General features: G+C 41.1%; 1 protein-coding gene across 1 annotated transcript in view; it reads right to left on the bottom strand.

Moving 5' to 3' along the window:
• Positions 1-27,379, bottom strand: part of col11a1a (collagen, type XI, alpha 1a) — a 77,992-nt gene that overhangs the window by 41,840 nt on the left and 8,773 nt on the right. The window contains 24 exon segments of the mRNA XM_018698274.2: positions 396-440; positions 561-614; positions 1,217-1,261; positions 2,969-3,022; positions 3,167-3,211; positions 4,119-4,172; positions 5,046-5,090; positions 5,186-5,239; positions 5,451-5,495; positions 5,940-5,993; positions 7,010-7,063; positions 7,200-7,253; positions 7,970-8,023; positions 8,142-8,195; positions 9,394-9,450; positions 10,423-10,506; positions 10,639-10,713; positions 12,294-12,356; positions 12,455-12,496; positions 12,663-12,728; positions 14,261-14,545; positions 16,333-16,428; positions 17,776-17,868; positions 19,859-19,984. Coding sequence (XP_018553790.1) covers positions 396-440; positions 561-614; positions 1,217-1,261; positions 2,969-3,022; positions 3,167-3,211; positions 4,119-4,172; positions 5,046-5,090; positions 5,186-5,239; positions 5,451-5,495; positions 5,940-5,993; positions 7,010-7,063; positions 7,200-7,253; positions 7,970-8,023; positions 8,142-8,195; positions 9,394-9,450; positions 10,423-10,506; positions 10,639-10,713; positions 12,294-12,356; positions 12,455-12,496; positions 12,663-12,728; positions 14,261-14,545; positions 16,333-16,428; positions 17,776-17,868; positions 19,859-19,984 — 1,698 coding nt within the window.

Raw genomic sequence — 27,379 nt, 5'->3', positions numbered from 1 at the left:
TACAAAGTGAAGTTTTGACAGACACAGCTTGTCAGTTTGGACCACATTTTTAAACTTTGTCTTAAGAAAATAGAAATAAACCCACTGAAATTAGCCTGCTGATTCAACTTGACAATTTATCTGTTAAAGAACATGACCATGACAAAACACAGATCTGAAGGAGATCACGACAATATTGTGGACTAGGAAGAGCAGAAAAACATCTGCAGCATTATTGCAGTGCTGTCACAGGACAGAATATATACTCTCAATATTCACCTTTGATCACAAAACTGCAGAAATCTGCAAGCATCTTTTATTTTGTAAGGACATAAACATACACTATGATTCGTAACCTCCTTTGGATTCCCAGTGGATAAAACTGTGGAGAATGTTTACTATTTTAAGAAATGTACCTTCTCTCCTTTTGACCCCTTGAGACCACGGACACCATCAGCTCCCTGTTGAACAGGAAACACAGATCAATTAGCTGAGAAATACAACACAATTATGTACAAGAGAATAAAAGGAGGGACTTTCTTAACTTTTCTTAAGGCTGGTCAATCAAACAGAAATCATACCTTCACACCACGAGGGCCAGGGTAACCGATAGGACCCTGTGGACCAGATGGACCCTGGAGAGAAGAAAACAGTGTGTGGTCACTTCTACATTTACTGTAAGTTACTGTAACTAAGCAGACTCCATTTTACCTGTAGGTTTTTATTTTGTTCATCAATTGCAATTACGTTTTAAATATAGTGACTAGTCTGAAGCATTTGAAGTAGTAAGGATGTAAGGATGTAAAGAACTGTGATATTAAATGTTGCCATTCAACAATGACAGAAGTTTGATCAAAACACATTTCAAATGAGCAAATAAATGAATATGAAGAATAACACTGATACTGTTAGTTAGTTTATAGTGGGCTGTAGATTTGAAACTTCATCACATTATGTAAAGAAACATTTTATTTATATTGCAAAAAAAAACATATTTTTTTTCCTTTAACATCTAGCTATAGTATTGTGATTTGTGTTGTTGGGCTTGTTAGATAAAATAACTTTAGTGGGGCAATAACAATGTTATGTAATGTGACCAAGATGAATGAGTAATACAAATAATTTCAACTTGTTTACCCGTGTAGGACTCATCTTCCTTTACCTGGGCAAAAAGCTACTTCAGTTTATGAACTTCATCTGTCCTGTTTTCAGCCCAGCACACTTTAAATACACCTACCTGAGCTCCTTTCTCTCCAGGTGGCCCCTCCTTACCAGGATGACCCTGTAAAATAACAAGTCAGAACATGGTTAAAAGTGGTTGATGTAAGATTGATTTTAAACTGAACACTGAACATAATGAATGGTGTGAACACATCCATGATGCAACAGTGACTGATGTTGGTGGAGGAGGCTTTTGTGTTGTCCTTAACATCTGCTGTGATGGCAAAGAAACAGAGTGAAGGGGATGACCAGACAGTTGGAGGAGGCAAGGAGCTAACTAGCTAATTCACACTGAATAACCTGTATTCACTTTTTCAAACCAAAGCCGAGCAGTGTTAAATCATCTTTTAGTCTGATACACAGGTGTTTCCCTGGTTCTCTGTGAGAAGGACAGGTCAGTGAGTTTTTCTACTGGTCTGTAAGTTCATCACAGTGAAAGAGATGTTGTGCACAGTCTCACACTATCAGGGAAAGTGAACAGTAAGTGATGTTGTGAATGTAAGTAAAGCAAAAAACAGGAAAAATCTGACTTCATCTGAAGCGGTTTGAGGCAGATTAACAACCACTTGGGGCAGTGGCCACTGGTGAGTGATGGGGCAGGTAAAAAGGCCCACATGAACAGCTCGATACACTCCACACACACACACATGGAAACCTTTAGCCGCAAACACCTGGCACTTCCAATCTGGGGTGTGAGGTTGAGGCAGAGAGCTGTAAATCACCAGGCTCTGGGGCCTGAGGGGAACAAACCTGCACACCTCTCACAGTGAGGGCAGAGAGGGAGGAATGACATGAGTGACTACAGGTCTGGAATAACCAAAACCCATAGACCCATTATTATGGGCCTATGAAAAATGCCTTGAGAGATTTCACAAACTGGCTCGGTGTGTGTCAGGTACCGAGGGAAACCCATCTAAATACACTGCCTGGCAAAAATCAAATCCTGGATGGCAAGTAACTTTCTTATGTTAAATACATTAAAAACTGAAGTGTTGGTCATAAAGCAGCTTTGGGTCCCTTGGACTTGGACTGTGCACGAGAGGGCACAGGACCAGAGCTGATTCTCAATTCTGACCTTAAGTTTTTTTCTCACTTTTAGGAGATCAGGAGCATCACTAGGATCAAATCTTTTCTTTCATTCCAGTACACTAAAACCCTTAGCAGTGCCTTTGTTTACAGCCAGCTGGACTATTGTAATTCTTTATTTGGTGGTGTGCCACAGAAACGGTTCCAGTCTGTACAGGATCCTGCTGCCAGGGTTCTCACAACAACTGGAAAGCAGCACCATATTCCTCCTGTTTTGGCTTCCTTGAACTGGCTTCCTGTGGCCTTCAGAGCTGATTTTAAACTTTTATTTTGTGTTTTTAAGGCACAGATAAACCCTGCCCTCCACCCTACACTGCTGACCTTCTCTCTCCCTATGCACTCTGCTGACTGGTTGTTATTGACCACTGGAAATTAGACAGCCAACCTCAGCATCCCTGCTAAGGACTTAATTTTATATATTAGCTTTCATTTTCTTGTTATGTATTTTATTCTCTCACATGTACGTTCATCCTCGTGTCTTGCCTGTAAACAGTGTCACTACCTGACCTGCGTCCTGTGTTAATATATTGTATAAATAGCTTGCGCTGTACCACTGTTCCAGAAACTGCAGTATCTGAGGTATGGGTTGATGTTACAGGAGTGAGGTGGTGTCATATTTCTAATGGTGTGTTTATAATACTGATATACTGTATGTACGTATAGAGGTGATAAGAGCACGCACAGGAGGCCCATCAGCTCCAGGCAATCCAGGCAACCCCGACCTGCCCTGAGGTCCCTGTGTGAGAAAAAGAGGACACAGTCAAAGGTCAGAGGTCACAAACAAGTTTAGAATTGTCTTTCAACCAGACTAAGGTGCAGAGTTCATTCAGAGAATCTACAGGTTCTTTACAGTGTCACCTGAGGAAAAAAGGGAACATACTTTTTCTCCAGGTGGTCCGATGGGGCCTTGAGGACCAGGAAGACCCTATAAGGAAGAGACATACAGACAGGCATGAGAGTCTGTTGCTATAGCAACAAGAAGCATGCTCAAACATGCACACACACACACACACACAATGACACACACACACAACCTGGATAAACTGAAGAGCTTGTTGGAGCTGTAAATAGTTGAGCTGGTGAAGGAATGTTAAGCTTGTGTGTTTTTGTGTGTGTATGTGTGTGTCTGTGTGTGTTGGTGTGTGCATACTGAGCTGGGTCAGAAGACATATTAGCATCTAGCATGGTTGTGGAACTGCACACATACTTGCATATTTGTGCATGTGTTCTCATATATATATTTCTAGGTGGCTTCCTGATGTGTGCCAGTGTGTGTATGTGTGTGTGTGTATGTGTGTGTGTGTCGCAGGGTAATTTGAGGCACTGAAGCTTGCTCCAACAGGTGTGGCAGCTTTGCAGGAATTCCACCAACATGAATAAGATGCTTTCAAATGGATCAACCCCGAAACTTCCCCCCTCCCAAGATAAACCCCTGAAAAATATTTGGGAAAAATGTGTGTGCAGAGCGTGTGCATGTGTGTATGGGTGTGTGCGTGTGTGTGCGTGTGTACTTTTTATGCCTCCAGGGAGATGTGAGAGGAAGGGTGGGCACCCTCCCCCAGCAGCAAGGAGGAGCAAATTCAAAAAGCCAAAATGGAGATGATCATCTGTGTTGACAGTTCAGCTTCTAATGTGGTTCCTCAACTGTAACTTTAAAAACTACAACACTCCCTGAGAATGAAGCTGTTCAACTGTGTGTTTAAATCAACATCATCAAATGCAAATCTGAGCTTATAAAAGGAGAATCCAAAGTAAATCGGTCAGTGCGCCTGTGGCCACTTCACTTTGTCGTCATCATTCCTGCTGAGACACTGCAGCATTTCTTTGTTTACCTGTGTTCCTGGGGTTCCCTGCTGCCCAGGTGGGCCTGGTTCTCCTTGTGGTCCCTGAAAAAAGATGGAGTCTGTCAAAACTACACACTAAACAGTGGTCCCAGAGCAATCCTCTGTCCCAAACACTGCCACTTCAAATACACACATCAGTGTCAACAATCTGTCTGTCAACAACAGAAATGACTGCAGCACTAAAACACAGTCATTTTCTGTTTCCAGTCGACTCAAAACTCAAAACTGATTAGAGGATAAGTCACACTGAATGAATAACTTTTTGAAACAGAGATAATATGTCAAATATTTTCCTTTAGAAATAATGTGAAAATGAAGGGCAGACAGTGTCTATCCTGCCTTATCTAGTCAAACATGTCTGTCTCTTAACTAACTGTGCTGTGAAACTATTGTATTCTGTTTGAGTTATACATCATGTAGTTACTGTGGACTGTGAGCTGTCTGAGTAGAGAATAACGGATCTGTCTCTGTTGTACATCAGACTCCCGAGTGTTACTTGCTCTTTAACTAAAATCTAGTGTTCATCCTTTTCTTGGCTGTAGCTGCGGTGGGAATATCTTCATTGCAATAAAATGAATACAGGCTGTTGTTAAATATGTGGTTGAAGGTACATCTGTGGTTCTAAATCAACCTTTTGTTCAGTAGCTGCTGTAAATCTTGAACCTAACCTGTCATTAAACTGTATTTTATCTTTTGATAGTTATCTTGTATGACCTTTGTAACATGGCAGAAAAACACAATTTAGTGCTTGATCCTGCTGCCTTTAAAGTGGTTACTCTCCTTCTCAGCTCCTCTGAAACCAGGGATGACCTTTAACCTCACAGCTGTGCATCCTAAAGGGGTCTAAACGTTACACAAACAGTCATGTACGACTCAGACCTGAAACAGTTTACTGAGAGGAAGCTGTGTTCGTACCATGTTTCCTTTGGGACCTGGGGGCCCGTCGACTCCAGCAACACCCTGAGAAGGACAGATCAGAGAACAATCATGTGTACCTCATATCAATTACAGGAAGTGATGTCAGAGAAGGGGATGGTAAAGGTGATGGTACGTACAGGGGATCCAGGGGGTCCTGGAGGACCACGTGGTCCCAGCAAACCTCTAGGACCCTGTGAAGGTTAAGAAGGAATGACTCAGAATAAAATTCATTCTGTGCTCATTACACTGATGAATAGTTCTCAGTGGGGCAGTCGCCTGGTGGATACTTAAGTCAAAGAGAGATCAGAGATCACTTGAAAGTAAGATTAAAGAGGATCTTGTTGGAATCCTTTAAGTTTGGGATGGCGTGATGAAGTAACACCAACAGCTGACAAGTCTTACACTCTCTCCAGCTAATCCTCTGGGCCCGATCTCTCCATCCTCGCCCTGAGGGAAGAAAAAGACAAGAGTCAGAGTAAATTTATTGAGTTTCAGTGGAGAGGTTCAGCTGCTCTTTAATTTCAGCAAAAGAAAAAGCTGAAGGAAACACTGGCACTGAAAATATCAGCTATCACCACCAATAATCATAATCAGCTCTCATAAGTGTGTATTAGTCTTAATCTTAATCTGAGCCAAACCAAACATTGCTGAACGTAGTAACCGCCTAGTTGTGGAGGTGGAAGTGGGTGGGGGGTATAGTTAGTTTCAGAGGGAGGAAAGGTTAAGCACAAACCCTCCTCCTCCCCAGTTCACAGTCTCCACCCAGCTGCTGCAGCCTGAGGGCTGATGGACCACAGCTGATGGAAATGAACATGTCGGTGGTTCACTGCAGCTGAGTGCAGTTTTCTTAAAAGTTATTTAGGGTGTTAAGTCAAAAGAGGAAGTACTTACTCTCTGTCCATCCTCTCCAGGGGCACCTGGGGGTCCCATTGGCCCTGGCTCCCCCTAAGATGAAATGGAAAGAAAAGGGGGAACAGGAGAGAAAGAGAGACAGATTCAGGATAATTCATTATTGTTTGAGCTCTGCAGACCATCAGCTGTAGGCCTGTGTGATCATTTTTCTTTGTGCATTTTTAAAAAACATTTAAAATATGAGAGTTTCATATTGGACACAACCTGCATACTCTGTCTCCTACATGTCACAGTTTTACTCTTGTGGACACTGGTCACTTTAAAATCCATTCTCACGTCTTGCTAAGTTTTTGTCTGTATTGTATTGTTATTTTTGGAGCATCTCCTCCTAATCTAATGAGCCATTTAAACTTTTTCTTTTCTGCTAAAACTGTATGGGCCTTGGATAGAGTAGTGCATTAAACTGGGTGAGAGACATATTTGGAATCATTAAAGTGTTTAGAGTTAGTCCACTGCACCAGGCTCATGCAGCCTGTAGGAGAGTGACACACAGCTTTGATTGGGTTTCTCTCCATGGTGAGGTGAGGTTCATGGTTACCTGTCTTCAGTGCAACACCATCACAGAGTCTTTCCAAGTAGTCTGGTTAATTCAGGTACGTCAGTGGAATTAAACTGACAAAAACTTCTTATTCAATTACTGTAGTTAGTCAACATTGTGATCTGACTGCAGCTGAATCTATTTCATTACATCTGAAATGTTTGCCATCTAAAAGACCCCCAACCCTTTAGTAATTCTAGAAAGTAATCTATGAAGACAAATCCCCAATAACCAGGGGATTTTCTTTTAATACCAGTTTTGTGACTTATCACACGAAGCAATTGTGTTTTGCTCATAAGCCTGTTTACATGAGTTGTTTCTCAGGCAAAACAATACACTGTTGTTCATAAGGATATAAATCTGGTTCAGTGTATAAATCTAACAACCGTTCAACTTCAACAAAATCTACAACATTAAAGTGCTGAAGACCATTAGAATATCACTGATTGTATGTTTTTTGAAGTTAGATTTTGACAAACTAAACCGGCGACATCCATCAAGCTGTACTCACCCTGTGTCCCTTCTCACCAGGCAGTCCGGGGAGTCCATCAAAGCCTCGGTCACCCTGTGATGAAGAAGAGCAGAGGATGTCAGCAGACCAAACATCACCAAACATCAAAGTCATCACGGCCTACACACAACATCACTTCCTATTTCTCATTTGGATTTAGTGACAGGTTGTGTGTTGTGTGCTTTGGTACCTTGGCGCCTGGCTCTCCGGGCATCCCCCGGGCCCCATCGGCTCCAGCACGGCCCTAAAGGACAAAAATAAAAAAGCAAAAATAAGCTAATCACTGACATCACCAGGAGCACTGAGAATCATCTATAAAACTGTCACAGTTACAAAACGAGAAAACTCTAAAACTCAAACAATAAACAAACAATACAAATCAAAAATACACTTCTTATTCTGATACCACTCAGATCTCTTCATTTGTCCTTTTTAGAACCATTTAAAATGACAGAAAAGAAGAAAAATGGAGTCTGGAGCAGCTGAGTATGTTACACACAAACACTCACATAAGCTTCAATTCTTTTATCATATTTTTTGACATTAAAAGCAGCTAATGACTCACAATTGACCCATGAATCAAGCTTGTATTACTAATTTCCCTATGACTGGTTTAAGTTTATTAGTAACCAATTAGGTCAAGGCGTTTGGCTCTGCAGAGTGACTGCGCTGTGACACTAATTGCGCCCCACATCCGTGGCCATTTTCCCATTTGGGCATTTTCAGACAGATTAACGGGCAGGCCATTGATCCGAGGATTGGAGGCAGCACAGGCCTTTAAGCACATATCAAGCAATTGTTTGTTGAACTGGAAATAAGCCTCTCAGAGTTTGAGCAGTGACCACAAGTACAAACAACCACACAACAACAAACACAGAGGCATGTGAGCACACACACTCACACACACACACACACACACACTGCACAGTGAGAGTGCGGCAGGTCAGTGAGTTCACTCACCCTCTTGCCAGCTTTGCCAGATTGTCCTGGAGGCCCCTGGATGCCACGGGGACCCTGTAGAGACAGAAGTACCACTTAGTTACTGACAGAATAATGACTTAGGGATGTGGCCTACAGTAGCTGGTGAGGGACATTTGCATGCCTCATAGTTGTAGCATCACTTGTTTCTCACCTGAGGACCAGGGTCCCCACTTTCACCTTTTAGTCCAGGAGCACCAGGCAGACCCTAAAGAGACAGAACACAAACCAAACATGGAAACATCACATTCAGCTTGAGACACATGCAGTTTGCTACAGGACACATCAGTAAAACACATTGTAAAGTAAACAGCAGATGGCGATGTTTCACTTAATATGCACATTCTTTTAGTGCCTTCACTTAAGGAAATGAATCCACACATTCCTTTAATGATGGATGCATTAACTACCTGGAAGGAGAGTCCAAGACGTGACATTCTGACTAAGTTGTAATAAATTATTTCACTCTGCTGTGACTGTTTTTCTTCAGTGATGTATTATGTGCAGCTGACACAAACATGTGGACAGTAAAAGTTTGTTCCTGGCATATCAGTGATTAGCATCATCTTAAACAAGTTTGAGAAGTTATTCGTCTGGAGCCTACAGTTAAAAGCAATGGAGTCATATTAACACATCTGGGTGTTTTTGTCGTATGGTTAAGTCTAAAAATTGAGTCCTAAATTGTCGGTATAGGCAGAGATTTGGGTTGTACTGTATACTGTAATCTGTCTGCAGATGAGCATGGTTGCAAAGCTGGTGATTTGGCAGTTACAGACAGAACAGAAAATAGCCTGACTGTCTGAAATGCTTAGTTTTACACATGCACTCAATCTAGAAGAGACTGTATCTGATTATTGTCGAATCATTTCAGATGGATCTGCTTGGCCTTTTGTCTGTGAAGGGCAGATTTTTAACTGGATAATTCTTTGTGTCTTTGGCAGGACTTTTTCCTGCAGATAAATAGTCGGTCGTGTATCAACAAGCCCAGGGCGAAATTTTCACAGCTGGTAGCACCTAACAGACAGGCAGCATGGTCACTGAGGCACCAAGTGCTGATGCAACAACATTTCTAAACAAATAATCTGCTGTTTGTCTCCTCTCATAGATAGATCCCGAAAATATAAAAAAAACATTTTTATTTAAGTAATGCAGAACTGACAGTATAGTAATTTACAGATCATTTTAAACACTGAGTTCTTAAAAAACTTTCTGAAATATTGGTGAAAAGGAGTGAATGAGTAATGAGCTGTGAGTAAATGTGATTTTAAGTGTCATAATATTGATCTAAATGGATATCATGCGTGCATATGTTCAAATGCAAACACAGTAGATTGGACAATAATCATGAGTTAAAAAGTTACATTGCCAAAAAAGTAAAAAGCCAAAACAATAAAGCAGAGACTCACCACTGGCCCTGATCTTCCTGTCAAACCCATTGGCCCGGGGGGTCCCCTCATAGCCAGCTGCAGGACAGACACAAGAACAAGGCCAAATTCCACTCAGTGAAAAAATCCATTCAAAAATGTGCTGTACATCCTTTTTTTCAGAGAGAACATTTTCATTCTGTATGCAAATAAGCCTGTTTTCACATTTTGTTTCATCCTATGTTTCAGTTTGACTGTTTCTTCTTTTGATTTGAATGGTAGTTATTAAGACATACAGTATATCCCCCCTTTCTAGTGTTTACACACATTCTCCATTTATCCTGTTTAGAGTTATAATCTATGACAATCCGTATGCAGATTTGTCTTCATTCTAAATGTTGCTGCTCAAATACTGTACATCAAATCTTTCATATTTTCTATAGAGCAAAGTGTACAGGATGGTAAACAGATTCCATTATACACATAATGTACACAATGCTTTTGGTTAATTTCCACACTGTTTATATTCTCTACATGTTATTTTATTGTCTTGTTTTGTGGTGAATCCACACGTATACTTCCACATGTGGTGTCTAAGGGTGTAATTAATGTGAGATATCATGCAGAACCCAGCAGGTCTCAAAATATCAACTCCAGATTTTCTCCTTTCTCCTAACAGCCCAGCACGTCTCCCACACCCACCCATCCACACACACACACACACACACACACACACACACACACACACACACACACACACACACCCCCCACACACAGACGTTTACTACACCTGTTAGTTTAGCCCACCCACAGGTCCAGAACCCCTAAAGTATTTTTAACAGTCTCTCCTGTCTGTCCATCTGTTCAAAGTGGCCTTTTTATGTTGTTGCTCTTCAGCCTGCTCGGCATGTCTCCTTTTAGCTTTGCAAGGCCAACGAAAAGCAGTGTACCCCCCCACCCCTCCCCACCAAAATGCTGTCTCTTCCATCCTTCTCCTCCTCTACCCCTACAGTTGTGTGTGGGGGGTGGGGGTGTTTCCTGGTGGCTTGTTTAATGTCCTTGTCTACTTACTCTGGCCTGGGAGAGGATGGCCTGGGCTTGGGCTTCTTGAGCCGACACCACGGGTCCCTTCTCACCATCCCCACCAAAACGGAACTGTTGAACACACACAGATACACATAGACATTAGAAAAGTTGTTCATTTAATACAATTAAATACCCTAAAAACTGGCCTGGTCATGAAATTATATGATAAAAAGGTTCAGTTGGGTTATTCTGAGCACTTACTGGCAGCATCAGCATGGTACCAGGGGGCCCGGGCAAACCATCAGCACCAGGCAGACCAGCACGACCAGGAGGACCCTGCAATACAGAAGTGACACGTTTAACATGGCGAAGAAAAAAAGCTTTTTAAAGAAGATATCAAGATGATGGATTTGGATTTCCTCTTCTCCAATGGCTCATCAGTAATCATTAAGAATGAACTTTTGACAGCTGCTTAAATGTGTGTGATGTACGTGTTATCATATCTAAATTAATAATTCATTAAATTAATAACTAGATTTAAACTAAAGCTGCCTAACTGCCTGCACTTGTTGTGGCTTTAAGATAATAACATTTACATCTGGGTTCAATTTTAAGAATTTATAATGTAAATTAGTGCAGACAAAATGTACAAACATATGCATCTAAATGTTATGAAAAATGATCCTGATCCTGATTCTTTTGCTTTTGAATCTTAATTTGTGGTATTACATATTTGCTGTTAACAGTGGCAGTAATATGGGAGGAAACACAAACACAGCCAGACACTTAATATACACACACACACCACACAGCTGAAGCAGTAAATCCTGGAGGCCTGTGTGTGTGTGTGTGTGTGTGTGTGTGTGTGTGTGTTTGTGTTAGTTTCATTAACATGTGCTCCTCCTCCTCAAGTACACATAGGCTTGGCCTGTTCATCTGCAAACCACACTGCTGTCTACAGTCCAAAACCAACATCCTTCTCCATGAATTCTGGTGCCCTGGTTTGTGTGTGTGTGTGTGTTGGAACAGACAGTGCAAAGAGCAAGGTGTTAAATATGGATACTTCTTATGTGGGGAAAAACAGGTCAAATATCAAAAGAGTTTGACCATAATAACTGACCTGTCACATGTCAACCTGTTCAGGTCCTCCTGTATGAACTGACATCTACTTCCCACATTTTGTTACAAGCCATGGTCAGTTCAGCATGAAGCTAAATTTACTTTTGTAATGATGGTTGAACATATGATTTCATGTAGCACATGCAGTGCTCACATAACCACATTTTTCTTTTTTTGTTTTTTTGCAAACTATCTTACAGACCACCAAATAAAGTCATAAATCATTCATTGTTGCCTTTAACTACAGTATTGCATACTAACACTTGACAGTAAGCTAGGATAGAATAGACAGATAATATTAATATAGCACTGGAATGTCATCCTAATTTATCTAAACAACACGCAGCTGAGTTACTCTGACATTTAACTTAGAAGTATAATTTGCCATAGAAGGTATTTGAATGGTGCAGCTGAGACAATGATCTTAAGCTGTGCTTTGGTTTTTAAAGGCTACACTGGGTTGGTACACTCCCTTCAGGTTGTAGGTTAATTCTTATCTATTCTACCACACATGCAGCATTTCAGAGGTAAATCAAGGTAAAGTTCACTTGAGGCCATATTGTGTATATACACAAGTACTAGTATTACACTTAGTAATAGCAAATGAGTGCCATCATGACTCAGACTCAGTTGACATTACTTGTACATCCTTGTTTTGCCTACTGCTTGATTTAGGGACATCTCTGCACCATCATCTGAAACGTGTAACAAGTGTGAATACACTGCCTTGCTATATTTACACTATTCACACATAAAAGACAGGTGTGGCTGCTTGGGGGACTTAAATAACAACTCACCCTGTCACCAGGATCTCCAGCAGAGCCTGGGGGTCCTTGTAGGCCTGAGGGACCTGGAAGACCCTAAAAAGACAAAGCTAAGTCAGCACACCACCAGCATGCCAGCTCATTAGGTTCTGACTACAGTGGTGCATAATTATGACTTAAATCAATATACTCACAGCTGGGCCAGGAGGTCCTGGTGGTCCTTCAATCAGCATGCCCTTTAAAAAACAAACACACTGTTTCACACCACCAACGCTGTCCTGTTCAGCAGCACTACACACAAATTCATTAGCTGACTGTGAATGTGAGAGCTCATTCTGTGAACATAGTTCTTTTGAACTAAAATAACATGCAGCGTATCTGCATTGACTTTTGAGGGCTTACAGGTTCAATCACAGCTGGCTCGCCCTTCTCTCCCTTCTGGCCGAGGGCTCCTTCAGCACCAGCAACCTGCAGTTACAGGGCGAGCACAGAGGTGACATTCTTCACACAGCAGTTACAGTTCACAGGTGAATGAATAGCAATGATGAGCAGTGATGACTGCGGAGGTAGTTCAGCCAGGGAGAAGAGTGTGTGTGAATGCTTGAACAAATTTGACTCAATCAATAGTAGATCAATATCACATACTCAGCTTTAACTACTGCAGCTACATCAGAGGCAGAAAGTGAGTGAGGAACGACACAAAGTGAGATGACAATATGGAACAAAACAGGCAAAATGTTAGTCAAACTGAGCAGGAATGGATCTCTACTCTGTGTGCTTGAAATGGAGCAGTGTTGTCATTGTGCAGTGTGGCTAAAAGTGATCAAATAAAACAGTACTTAACACCAACAGGTCATTACACACCCCACATGCAAACCCCACAAAATAATGCAACTAGAGACATTTATGAAGAGAGACAGAGAATAGGAGACATTGCCCTGTAAGTTTGAGTCTTCTTTTCTTTTCTTTGTGCAACATTGCAAATGAAAAAATGTAGATAAACACAACTGTGGTTTCATTTGTAGTAGTGAGTCAGTTTGTCTGTCTCATGTGTTAAAGTGGGCTTTGGGAGTCAAGGTGGAGGTGGGGTAAGATGGGAAAGATCAGGAGGTGAGTGGGCAGATGGGTTGGGTGGTGTGTGTGTAGAGGGGTACTAAAATTTAACAATACCCAAAGGCACACAGACACAAAGTGGTGTTTGATGATGTTCTGACAGAGGGTAAATTTAAACACCACTGCAGCAAAAACGACTGAACATAAAGAGCAAGTGGAGAAAAGGAAACATGTCAAATATTTAAACTAAGTAGATGATAAACTGTGACAAGCTGTGACTGTTGGTAGGTGAAGGCAGGAGTTCAAAAGTTTGGGCATGAAAGGAAGTGAAAGAAAATCCATAACAACTAATTACAACTATGTGTGTGTGTGTGTGTGTGTGTGTGTGTGTGCACAGTACAGACAGCTGCCTATGAGTTATGAGCTAATTGTTGTTCATACAGGGAGGGATATGTCACAGGCTGCTCGTTAAAATGGCTGAGGAGGGAAGGAGGAATCAGATCCCACTGCTGAGAGATGAGTGGGTGGTGTGTGGGGGGGCAGTGTTGTTGGGTATATTTGGGCGGGGTACAGGTTGGGCTGACATACGCTGACTGATGACTGTGTGTGTGTGAGATATGAGGTTGGAAAAAAGAAAATAATGCGTGAGTGTAAATAATTTCTGTGCAGTCTGCCAGAGTGAGAGCTCCTACATAAAGAAGTAATGAGTTACACCCTCTTTGACAAAACACAGACACATGCATTGTCCCTATCACAGCTGTCAATTATTAAATCACCAGTCACACATGATGCATTTACTGACTCCACACTCAACATGTCAATGACACATTTCCCATGCCAAGCAACCAACTAAGTAGAAAGGCGTGCACTGAAAGACAGAGTGAGTCCCTGACGCGTGCCTCTCATGCACACACCCCTCAGTCAGCAGGTCAGGGTGCGATACTTACGGTGCTCTCAGAAACGTCGGTTTCAGCAGCGACCCCTGGCCCCACCTCATCATCATAGGTTGCCGTGGGTCTGGGCGGGGCCGTGCCATACTCATCATATGCCCCGTAATCATACAACCTGTTGTCAACCTCGCCCAAGTCATACTCCTTTAGGTCATACTCCTTAAAGTCATATGCTTCTGCACCAGTGTCCAGGTTGTCCACTGTTTCTAGGACAGCGGTGGGCTCCGGAGCAATGGGAGGGGCCTCGGTGACATAAGCACCGACAACATCCTCCTCCACAGCCTTTCAGGTGTTACCCAAGCAAGGAAGGGGGAAGTAATGGTGAGCAACCAAAGAAACAAGGATGTTAGTTAAGCAACTGAGGCAAACAGTCTACATTTATGTGTTATTAAAGCAGACCTCAAATAAATTCAGCATAATATGCAGAAAACAAAATTTTCAATAGCAATGGTAACATTTAATTTATTCCACGGATAACAATCTTACTTCATCTTGGAGGAATGAAGATAATGGCCTAATACTGTTGTTAATTTAAATATCTGAATATGAAACAACTATTCATCAGAATACTTATTTATCATTATTAAAGTATTCAATAATACTAAATATGTACCAATTAACCATCCTGCAGAGACCTGCAGCAGACCCCAGGTCAGTAAATCGACATGTTTTAGATCAAAGGAATAAATTAAGTGTTACCGTAGTGACTCTGATGATCAAATTTGTTATTCATATGTATCAAGTCAGACTTGATGTTATTTCAGCCTTCTTTTCCTTCTCATCATACAATTATACAGGACACACTGATACATAAAGATTTAAAGACAGGCTGAAATACACGTCTGACATGACACTAGCAGCAGTTTGCATAAACACTGAGTCAATCATCAGGTTGTAGCAGCTGTGCAGATACATAGAGTGCATCAAGATACATTTGCTAACAACAAAACCAATCTGGACTATGTCTGTAAGTTTCTTTGGTACACTCTGTATCCGGTACAAATACTACAACTGCAATCACTTGGCACATTTCTTTCTTTCATTCAAAACTGTGATCACTGTGGATTTAGCTTCAGAAAGCAGCAAAATGGATGCAATTATACAGTTATTATTGGCAATGACTCAATCTCAGTCAAATTATATATTCAAAATTCCCTGTGTAATCACATCCACTTTCAGAGCTGGCTGTGAGGAGATTTTAGCCTTGTTGATCATAGTTCTTTTAGAGGTAATCAACAAAACTAGTGATCAAAACCAAGCCTATGATATGATGGACAACAGGGCATATATTGTCAAACAGATAATCTCCAGTATCATTTACTGTCAGTGGCCTTGGCTACAAGAGGCTCTGCTATCATCAGCTTCTTTTAATCCTGGATAAGGCTGCAAGTCTTGTCAACTCTCCACCCTTTGTGTGGATAATAAAAGCAAACAGCACAGGCTCTAAAACATATTTTTGGCTTTTGGTAAAGAAGCACATGTTATTTGACTAAAAGCCTGAGTGGTTCTTATTAGCTGAAGGGCCATGGTAAATGTCAGAGCCACATGTTTGCAGAACAATACTTGATTCTTTTTAATTATTAGCATACAGTAGAGGATGAATGGCAGAAATCCTTCTATTATGATCCATCCACACAGCCCACAGCATTTCATTTTTAAAGTGACTGCTTCAGCTGAACAATCAAACACTAATGAACCACACAGAGATTTCAAAAACAAGGTAAACATGTTCATGTGCTGGACATTAACAAAACCTGCAGCCTTAGCCAAAATTAAATGTCAACATGAAGCTACAAATGTCCACTGCATGATTTTCTAAGTATGCCATGCATCCCTAGAGTCCACATGGTGTGTGCAGTGGAGTGGGTTGTAGCTGTCAAACATTTAAAAAACTCCCCTGTCCACAGCAAAGTCTTAGTGAGTCAAAAGACACACCAATTAATTTGAATGGTAGTGTCTTTATCATTTCATACCCTGACACTTCCTTGGGTAAAATCGTCCTCGTTCACATTTCCCAAAACACCCAACACTGTTTTTTAAAAGCAGATGAGAATGAAGGTGAAAATTACCTCATATGGTCCACTCGTGGCAAAGGGGGACTGAGTTTGTGAACCATCTACAGTTCCGTAGTCAATGTCTGTATTGTAATCTCCTACATTGTTTAGCTGAGTCATGTTGAAAAAAGGAAAGAAGAATAAAGCGAGGGTTAACACAAAGGCTCAAACTGAGGTTATTTGCTTGGGGTCCTCTGAAGCTAGCTACAGACTGTGCTACTTCTACACAAGAGGTTAGGGAGGTCTAAGTCTGCCATCACAGATTTTCCCTTCAGTATTCAGGGCAGGAAGATCTTGATGGGATTCCGTCTTTTTTTAACGTTGACGTTTACCCTAAAATTGCCTCTGGGTCGTGCTGGCGCTGTGGCCTGGTAGCCAGGCATCTGTCGTTTCTTCTTAGCGGCAAACTTTTTAGCCGGTGATTTTTTGGCAGCCAAGAACTTTAAGGGCTTGGCCTTAGTTTTACTGAGGGACTTTCTGGTCCTCTTCTTTTTCATGGAGACACTACGTTTCTTTCTCTGGAAGAGGTTGCGGCGACAAAGAACACCAAGACAAACATGGAACATTCAGAAGTGGAAATGATTTAAAGGCACAATCTGCGACTTTTGCATGGATTCTTTACCATCCCATCTGTCAGAGCCCACGTGCTCCCCTTTCCAGGAGCAGCCCATGTACAGTAGTTGGTCTGCATGGTGTTCTGTCATGGTCACCATGTACACCAACTACAAGGACTGCAGTTAGAATGCTGGCCATGTTAACACAACCTTCAGACTGCTGGACAGTTGGGTGGTAAAGTGTGTTGTACAACAGTCGAGGACTGGGCCTTTCATATGACAAACAGGAGAATTTTTGGGACATATACACGTGTAAATCTGGGACTGATGCAAAAACAAAACAGATGATTTGCCTTTCAGCAACACTTTAGAGCTACTGCAGTGCAATGAAACAGAAATGGAGGCTAGACTGCTTTTGCTGCATTTTTCAAAATATAAATCATAATATTGCTGACATCTCATAACGTACACAAACCTTTTAAAGACATGCTGAAATGCAAAAACACACTCAAAGCAGATGGCATTCCCAGTGAAAGAGGGCAGCAGCCTCACAAAACAGACACAAGGAGGACTGACACACTGAGTATGTTTACATGCACACTCACAAGTCTAATATCTCTGCAGCCTTACTGTAAGGCCATCATCAGATGAAGCATAACCAGGTCAGGACACTTAGAATACTGATCAATCCTTAAGTGTAATGGGGCTGATTCTTTGATACTTTTGGAGAAAACCTGATGATATAGCATATTACTCCCAGTTACTGGAGTATTGGTGTGCACATAAACATAACACTGAGACACAGACAACACGAGACGAACTGAGAGACGGGATGGATGACTGACAAAAAGAGACATTACAGGAAACACATCTTTTTTTCTCTTCTTTTCCTTTTTTCATTTACCTGTGGTTCAGAATACTCATCAGTTGGAACGATGTCTGTGGCTCCCTCAGAGTAATCATAGAACTGAGAGTAATCTAAATCATCAGTAGTGTACTGAAGAGGTTGAGAGAGAGAGAGGAGAAAGAGTGGAATGAAGAGAGGTTGTGGTGTTAGCATTAGCATCAAGGATGCAGAGTGAGCTTTCAGCAAGACGATGATACATAAAGAAACTATCATCCTGAGCAGGCTGCAAGTTCAAACTGTAAAAGTTTGAACAAATAATTTCATATCATTATTTATGGCAAATAATATCAGAATCAATAATTGTGGTAATAATATGATAAAAAAAAAAAAAACACTGGTACATTCATTAGTGCAGCTGCAAAAATCGCACTATTATTAGCATCATATGAAATGCTACGAGATGCACAGTGTCATTTTCTAATGTATAATTTATAGCACATTAACATACTATGGTTCACTGATAATGATAATGAAAAAAGCTATCATTACCTTCAAATAAATCCAAACCAAGTGCAACTAAATTAGATAATAGTCTTAATATGGTGAACAAACGAGTAAACAAAAGCTGAAATGTGGCTTTTCGCCTACAAACATGTCGGCAGATGTGATGTTTAAAAGCTCATAAAACAGAGGAAAACAACAGGGAAACCTCAAAGACAAAATTACCAGATGCATTTTCAGGGATATCGTAATGGAACTTTCTCACTGCAAGCATGTAAATTATACACCTCAGGACTTGTACGTTCAGCCAAATTAAAGGGGCCTGATCCAAAGAAAGTTCAGCTTCGTTCAGTTGCACAGTTCTCTGCCAGTCCCTTATTAAGGAGGCCAAAATAGAACTATACAATACAATAATAATAGATCATATCTATAATAATAATAGATACTCTACAGCTGGTCAGTGCCCATGGCTGTTTCACCCTGCCCATCATAATCATGGAAATGATTTATGAGCAAATGTTAAGAGTTAACTCTAATGCAGACATGTTTCAGTATATAGTAGTTAAATGGATATACATCTATAGACCAAAAAAGAAAAACAAATATCCCACTGTGTCCTTGGCTGCTGCTGTGAGTAAACAGTTGGGGTTAATAGGATTTATGTTGCATCCTTCAGTTTTAAAAAGACAATTTAGGGACAGAAGAAGAAAGCCGGAGTCAGTAGCCCTATGAACTTCAGAATTAACATCTTACACATCTTATATGTGTCACACACACATATATGTTAATCAGTGCTAATCAAAATCCTGAGCACTCACGCTACAATCAGTAACTCATCAAACTGTACACACACCAACTGTGCTGCTCTCTCCAGGTTTGGTCTGGTCACACCTCCAGTCCAGGACATTACTGCAGGCATTTTACCTTTACAAGCTATGACATCAGTGACTGGGGTGTGGTCAAAGGTGGACCATGGACTAAAGTTTGACCTACTGATTCTGTGTGTAGTAACCCTTTAAGGGCACACCAATGTACAGTGTCCCTCCCACTGTCTGAATGAAATGCTGAAATACTGTTTGTGCAGCTTATACTTTTTTAGTTGTGTTGGCTACATTTGTATTACACTGAATAAGGATATGAGAGAATGAAGGATAGATAAAAAATACCTGATTTTATAATGTAATTCCCCTTATTCCTATAGTGTTTCAGCTTTCAACTGTCAACAACTCAGAGCTACTCTCTAAAACATGCACAGATGCACCAGGATCACACAGGTTGAGACAAAAACCTGGTCTAAGTGGTCACAGGCACAAAGACTAAAATAACAAATAATAAAAAACTTAACTTATCCCTGAGGAAAACTTCCCAAAGTCTAATCAATTACCCACCAAAATACTACAGCCATATCTCTTTTAATATATTAAACCCCTTTAAACCCCTAGCAGGGCTGTCTCCAAACTAAACAAGACTTAACATGACGACACAGACTCATCATGTGCAAATAAAACCTGACAACTGAGTTTCTTTGTCAAAAACATCAACAGGGCCTGGATCCAACTCCTTTTAAATAATCTAAATGAATGAGGACCCTCAGTTGGTTCTCTGTAGAATCTCCCCCCACCCTCCCTGGTTGGCTGACCTCTGCCTCTGGCTCCTGGGCTTGCAGGGAGTCGCTGTGGGGGGTGTGACAGTCTGGGCTGTAGTGTTCACAGTAGTCATATGCTGCTTTGGGATCAGCCACAATCATAAGTTGCTGGATGTCACCCTGCAGAAAAGAGAAAAAAAAATAAGTCAGTTCACTGTCTTCATGTACTGGCAGATTTCTTCCACAACATATAATCTTCCATGGCAGTGCTTTGAAGCCAAATTATTTACATGCATATTACTATGACTGACAGCTCGCTGAGTTGCTATGGGTTGATGAAACCAGATCATTAGCAACAAGATACAAGAGACAACATAAGGCTACACAGACAAGAGGCTCATGTCTCGTCCTGCTCACACACTAGGTTAAGTGGCATAAATTTAAATCAGAAATTACAGATGTGATCAACTCAGTCCCATACACTTATAGAGTCTGGTAGAGTAAATTCCTCCCTTGTATGATTAAACAGCTTGACACACACACCCCACTGAGTCCATGCTCACATGGTGCAGGGAGGAAACTGAGTTCAGACACTGGGAAAATTATTATTATCAGCGCCAAGGTTTACCTCAGGAAATCAAATAAACATGTATCATCAGGACACAAGCAACACCTGGCATGTCTATGTGTGCTACAGGAAACAAGTTCCTTCTTAATATTAACAATTCGCAAGACCATGTTATTGGCTTGTATTTCATTTTACAGATATGATTTTGGACAATATACATAAAAGGCCTGGGAGTCAAGCAGGGAATGGGAATAAGCTGTGGTGGTTTATGTGTCTTTCATGTTTTGTTTTGTTAAGTCAAGAGCATCAGATTTTTGTTGTGATTATGTTTTTATTGTCACCATTTAATTTAATTCATATTTCAGTGAGCTTTACTCTGCAGCATTTAGTATTTATGTTTACATTTTAGTTAATCTATAAAATATAAAAAAAAATCTTCGTTCTAATTCTTTAACAAACAGGTTTGCTGAATCCCTGGAAAAAATCCTATGTAAGAAAAAAAAATCTTTTCTTTTCCTTTAAACTCAGATATTAATATCGTTACTGGCCACAGAGTCAGTTAAGCACTGAATCAAACCAACTGGGAACAACTTTTAATTTGAAGACTTAGCCCACAAGACCACATGGTTACTGATGGTGTCTGGTGCAATTACTGTCAAAGGGGATTGTGCTAAAATTATGCTACGCTAAAAATGTCACATGGGAAAAAAAAGAAAAGAAAATATATTGAAAAAACCAACAATACACAATGGCTTTGTCTGAAAACCATTAAAACAGCACACAGGAAAGAGTCAAACTCAGACCTCGTCTGAGAAAAGTCACTCAAACCACAATGTTCTCTCCATGGTTGGGATGGGACACCACAGAGCTTGACACCATTCCAGCACTGTCTCGCCTTGTTATCAGTCCCACAGCCAAAGCACACAGCTCACTGCAAGACAGCGAACACATTGGAGAAAGCATCTGGATTTTTCTTTGGAGTCTGTAATTGCTTGAACCGAGTTCCTGCAGGCCAGTTCCTGAGCCTTTATACACACTGCAAAGACAGCTGAGGGGGTTCTTGTGAGGTGGGTGGAGAGGCATGTCTTTGGTTAGGATGTTTGGCAGGTGAGCACACACAGAGAGAGATGCCTGAGCCCAGAGGTAAAATCCTGACGCACTTGTGTCAGCAGGGACACTATACGTCGAAGAGCAAAGCAGAAGACTGGCAGTGGAACATGAGAGAAATGAAGCAGGCTGCAACTTGTCAAGAGAATGTGTATGTATGTGTGTATGTGTATGTGTGTGTGTGTGTGTGTGTGTGTGTGTGTGTTAATTCTCCTTGTTTAAAAACTCGATCTATGGATCCTTAACATGAACCTTGGAATAAACATGCATGTGCTTCAGCTTGTCTCATGGGAAAGCAAGCAGTGCTCTTTGAAACTTTCTCTGTGTAACCATCCATCAACATTTCACTGCACAGCTTCAGTTGGACCGTCAAGAGACTCCTCCCTGTGTCCCCCTGGGCTACCTTAAAGAGGACCTGATTTCTCTGACTGGCTGAATGCATTTCTCACAATAATACAAGTAAGACACAGTTCACCTGCCCACTGACTTTAACCAGGATAACAAGCACCCTGCTCTGCCACTGCACTCCACACCACAGGCCTGCCAACTATTTGATCTTATCTCACTGTTTTGCCTAATTCCAGTCATAGCACCTCTGCCCACACCACATTATTACACTGCAGATACTACATTTCCAGTAGTTACAGCTGTGGATAGTGCAGTGTAACCAGGACACCATCCCTCTCCTACTGTCTGAAACCTTCCCAACAACTGAGCTACAGGTAATCTCTGTTTGTAATATGTTAATGTTTGAAATAAATGAAATACATTTTAGCAATTAAAGCAAGCTATAGCCTGGAGGAGATGTTTTATGTTGAACTGCACTTTGATGAATAAATCCAGAATAAGGATTCATGCTATGACAATATGACCAAAGAGGTGATTTCAGTCCCTGCATAGGCATCTATGTGTAAAAAGAATCATGCACAATTCCACAAAATATTTGCTATACTGACCATGAAAGCACAAAACAGGCAGGGGACAGCACTAAACCTAGGTGCCAAGTCAGGAACAGCTTCAGTTGAAGTGTGTGTGTGTGTGTGTGTGTGTGTGTGTGTGTGTGTGTGTGGAAGGCTCAACAGAGAAAAAGAGAGATCAAGCCTTGCCCTGACTCAAGTTGACATGTATTACCTCATGTGTCACCTTAAGACCAACACTGAATGCTTGAACCCTGTCTAGAGTCAGCTCTAATTAGTCCATGTCTGAGAGCCACCCGTCTACACACAAATAGGCTGTGGAGACACAGTGTTCGACCCCCAGATCAGATCAGCACAACCAGGAAACTTCTGACTGTTTCATGGGAGGAAGTGAGCAACACAACAGATACATTCAACGTTAAACGCACATGGAGACAAGAAAAGACAAAATGATCAGGTACAATAGGTGTGCCTGTTTAAGCACACACAAGCCCCAACACACACACACACACACACACAGGTTTAAAGATAATAATAATTTTGGAGAAATGACACTGAAGAATGAATCAGATGATCTTTTGTATATAGTTGGACAGGATAACTTATAGTATTCACAGCATTATTTTCCAGCTGAAAATAAGACTGTAACCAAGTCACCAAACAAAGAAGAGCCAATTCACAAGCCCAACACAAAGCTAATGAGAAACTGGTGTCAACTGAGAAAGGGATCACCAAGAAGCACCCAGAGACAGACAGGCAGGGCTTTGGAGAGAGCAGCTGGGATGGTAAAAGATGTTTTGTGCTGGGAAACACCTGGGGAGAGTTATGCCGAGGCTCTGGGCCTGTCTTCCATTGTGGACTGCTGAGATAAAAGCCTCTGGCAACTTGGAGCAAAGCCAGAGCTCCAAAATATGCCCCTCCTGCCTACAGCACAGCACAGCACAGCACAGCACAGAAACAGGCCCATGAGGCTGTGTGTGAATGACTGTGGCGTCAGAGGTCAATGAGAAGAGAGAGAGGCTGAAAGAGAGAAGCTGGGTCAAGATCAACAGCTGAGACCTGTGAATCCATGTGCTGCTCTATACCTGCTGTATCCACTGTTTTATTATGGATTCCTATGTTCACCTTGAGTGGAGGTGTTTAAATGGATCATTAACATTTGAAAAACATTCAAGTGCATAACATTTCTTAATGTACTGAGGATGATATGTAGTGATAATCTGAAGAAAAACATTCAAACAACAAAAGTAAGACATCTGATATGTTCTGTGGTAAATATAAAAACAGGAAAATAAAAGTATTTGTTGACAATACGGAGCTCATGGTGCCATGAAACAGCTTTTTTAAATACACTATCCACCTTGACCTCATCCTGACCACCAGACACCATGGATATAAATACACATGGAGGGGGGTCAAAGGTTAAATCAGAGCATGAAGTGGCTGCATGAAGACAGCATTCATGTTCTGAATGATCAATGTTTAGTTTTGCTCTTTTTCTTTTCTCTGCTAAGATCCTGTTGCATGTAGTAATAACAGGGTGAGTTCAGGGCACCACTGAACAAATCAAAACACAAGTAGTCGTCAGTCACCATGGGTCCTTTGACATACCCTTGCCTGGGGGAAAACCATAGCTAACTGTAATTAGATAGCCCCACACAACAATTAGCCACTCCCCCAATGTCAATACAGTACAGTGGCCCTGAACAGAGGAGAACTAAGAAACCATGAAACAGCAGAGGGGGACTGTACCTCAGACAGCTGGAACTACTGAGGCTCCAAAACATGACATTAGAGGACAAAGACAAAAAAGTTCAGGATTTTTTACAGTCCACCAGGCCACTGCTCTGTATACAGCAACAGCAATTTGAGAGATCCAACTTAAGAAGAAACTTAATATCTTGTTCCATCTGTCATAACCAAATGACAGTTTATGGTTTTTTGTCATTAGTAATTGAGGCTAGCAGAATTGCTAAACAACATCCACCACAAATAAACACTTTCTTAGACAAGATACATCTTGGAAATATTGGTGGTATGGGCACCATGACACAGATCACCTCAGCACCATCAAGTCTTTCAGCTGAGACAAACTCAGCACTGATGAGAGTTTCCTACCCAGGAATAGAGGGATAGGCAGGTATGTATACGTGTGTGCTCGATTCAGACAGGTAATGTCAGCCAGGCATGAATAGACAGCCTCATGGCTTTGGCACGGTAGGGAGGCCTCAGGACGGGGAGGGTGGAGAGGGTGGAGGAGGTGGTGAGCAGGGGAGAATATGCAGGGAGGGGAGGAGATGAGGAAATGAGGAAGGCTTGACGGGGCAATGAAAGACTCCCATTCATCTAAACCAGATCCCTTTGCGATGGTGGTCGCCTCCGACCTGGGGCAGGTATGGCATGAATAGACGCTTATGAAAAATGCAGGTCAACTTGTGAAAACGAATGTCAGAGTTTGAAAAATGAAGCAAACAGTTGCATTTTATTATTATTACATTTCTCATTAAATCAAAAATGGAAATCAAAACCTCACCTACCAAATAGGGGAATAAAAACTTCACTTTGGAAGAATCTGTAAATTGATATTCACTGCTAAGACAGTTGAACATTCCTCTTATTTATAAGTTATACTGTAATGATATCAAATATAGTGACTAATTAAAATAATAGAGGAGGTCTGACATAGAATCTGCAACATTTCCTGGGCACACCCTGACTTTACGAATTCATTTATTTTCTCATTCTAACCACGGTTTGAATGCACAAGGCCGAGGTATTTCCTTCCCCTGTATATCCCAGCATGCATCGGTCCCTGTGGATCTCTGAGGAGAGCAGGGACAGAGAACAGACAGGAGACCTGTTCCAAAACCCACACAGAGAAGACCCTGTTAGTTGACTTATGGCTCCTATTTTCAGCACTTCCACTGGCCAACCTCTGACTGGACACACTGTTTCATACAAACCCTGGTTTCAGTGTCCTCCCATAAATCATAAAACTGACACCAGATATGAGAGCAAATCTGTGCAGCTAAAAAACAATAGACCTTAGATCTTAATTGTTGACTAATATGACACAGTAATCTCATTCAGTCTTCAATCAGATATCAGCAACTTCTACACTGCAAACTGATTTCATATGAAAAACCATCAGTCTACTACTGACAGAGACTAACATGATCTTTATTACCTTCATTACTATACTGTGTTTCATCAGACTGATATAATTTGTATATATGGTGTGATGTCGGCATCTTTTCAAAATAAATGAATAAATATAATTGATAATTCTCTCATTTGGTCATCTGACTTATGATGTTCTTATTTAACTTTTTATCAGCAAATACCTGCATGTCGTAATCCAAATCACCACAGAGAGGCACTGGGATAGACAGAGTTTATCTGTACAACAAAAAAATAACTGTTCACACACAACATGGCCTCTGATATGCAGAACTCTCGGTCCCCGTGGCAATGACGAGGCATGCTGAGGAAATCTAGCTTTAAAACAAGAGTAGCAGCATCAGTCATTCAAACATAGCCTCAGAATAATGAGTGGTCATCCCTGCTGCCCATAAACAAACCAGCACTCTCTCACGAGCAAACACAGCCCCCATACAGCCTTTCAGTGACCTTTAATTCCCACCACACACCATGAGTGTCATGACAATTCAGCCATTGTCTGTCATTATTTACATCCGCCTGAGCCCATGCCAGCGTCCACCTCTGGATGAACTGTGACTGAAAGCATTAAACTGACCCTGTAAACTGACATTTTGTAGCTGAAAGATGCAGATTGGTGTTATCTTATTCAGTTTCTGTCAATTTATTGGATGTTGGACATTCCAACATATTAACTACACATAACAGAAATGCCTAAAACTCAATAACTGCCAGGTGCTACTTATCTCGTGATAAAATCTGTTACTTTTTGGTTTATTTTTTCATTGACAGAGAGAGGCTAGAGGAAGGCTGCAGTTTTTTGTTGCTGTATAAATAAACAGCAGCTTTTCTTGTCTAGAGTCAGGTAACGTGCTTGACAGGATCATTACCTTTTATCCAACTAATATATTTTATTCATCTCAACAAATAATAAAAATAAACAAAACATAATTTAACATGTGATTTTAACAGCTGACAATTTTTCAGCCAAAAACTTTCTGGTCAGAAATCCATTCATTGGTCAGTCATTTAAGATGCTTTGCCTACAAACCATCAGATTAAAAGTCACTCCATGAGAACATTTCAGGTATATTTTTGGTAAATGATGTAAAGCTCCAACAGTGAGCTCTTGTCCAGGAAACGGGGCTCCTGTAGTACTGTGTCTCTAATTAGAAGGTAAAGAGAAGCTTTAACAACGGATGTGAGAAGTTCACCAAAAGCCCACGTGTGCAGAAAAACTCAAGGTGGCCAAGTCCAACTGCTGGCACATGGCTTAAGTCCAAATCACAAAATATCACAAAATCCTTTTACCAGGTAAGGATGATTTGGAATAACACTCCAGTTATCCTAAAAACCATTAAATCACCATCTATTCACAGTCAGTGTCTGCTGATTAATAACAATACATTAAGAGCCACAGAGAACCTCTCATAGCATTCATGCTTCAAAAGCCCTCAGTCAGTGATCAGCTCTGAAGTCACTCTTTATTTCTCTGGCTGTATTTAAGCAGTGCTTGCTTGCAATCTCCGTTAAGAACAACACATGGACCAAGTTACTCATGTGGTCAAGCAGGAGGTCCAAAACAAGGCAAGCTGAAAACACCGCTCTGCACTGTCATCAAACTACAGTGTAGCAGCAGAGGCAGAGATAAAAGACCTCCAATATTTCATATATATGTATGATATCTATGTAAAGGTCCTTATTAAATCAACAGAAGACCTCCAGATTTTTCCTGGTTTATATCATCTCCACATTCCTTTTCGGCAGCATCAAAGGGCCGAGGGCTGCCTCGATGGGACTCAAACTAAACCCTCGAAGTTAGAG

Source organism: Lates calcarifer, linkage group LG24, assembly GCF_001640805.2.
Source record: "Lates calcarifer isolate ASB-BC8 linkage group LG24, TLL_Latcal_v3, whole genome shotgun sequence".
Lineage (NCBI taxonomy): Eukaryota > Metazoa > Chordata > Actinopteri > Centropomidae > Lates > Lates calcarifer.
This window is presented reverse-complemented; position numbering and strand designations above follow the sequence as displayed.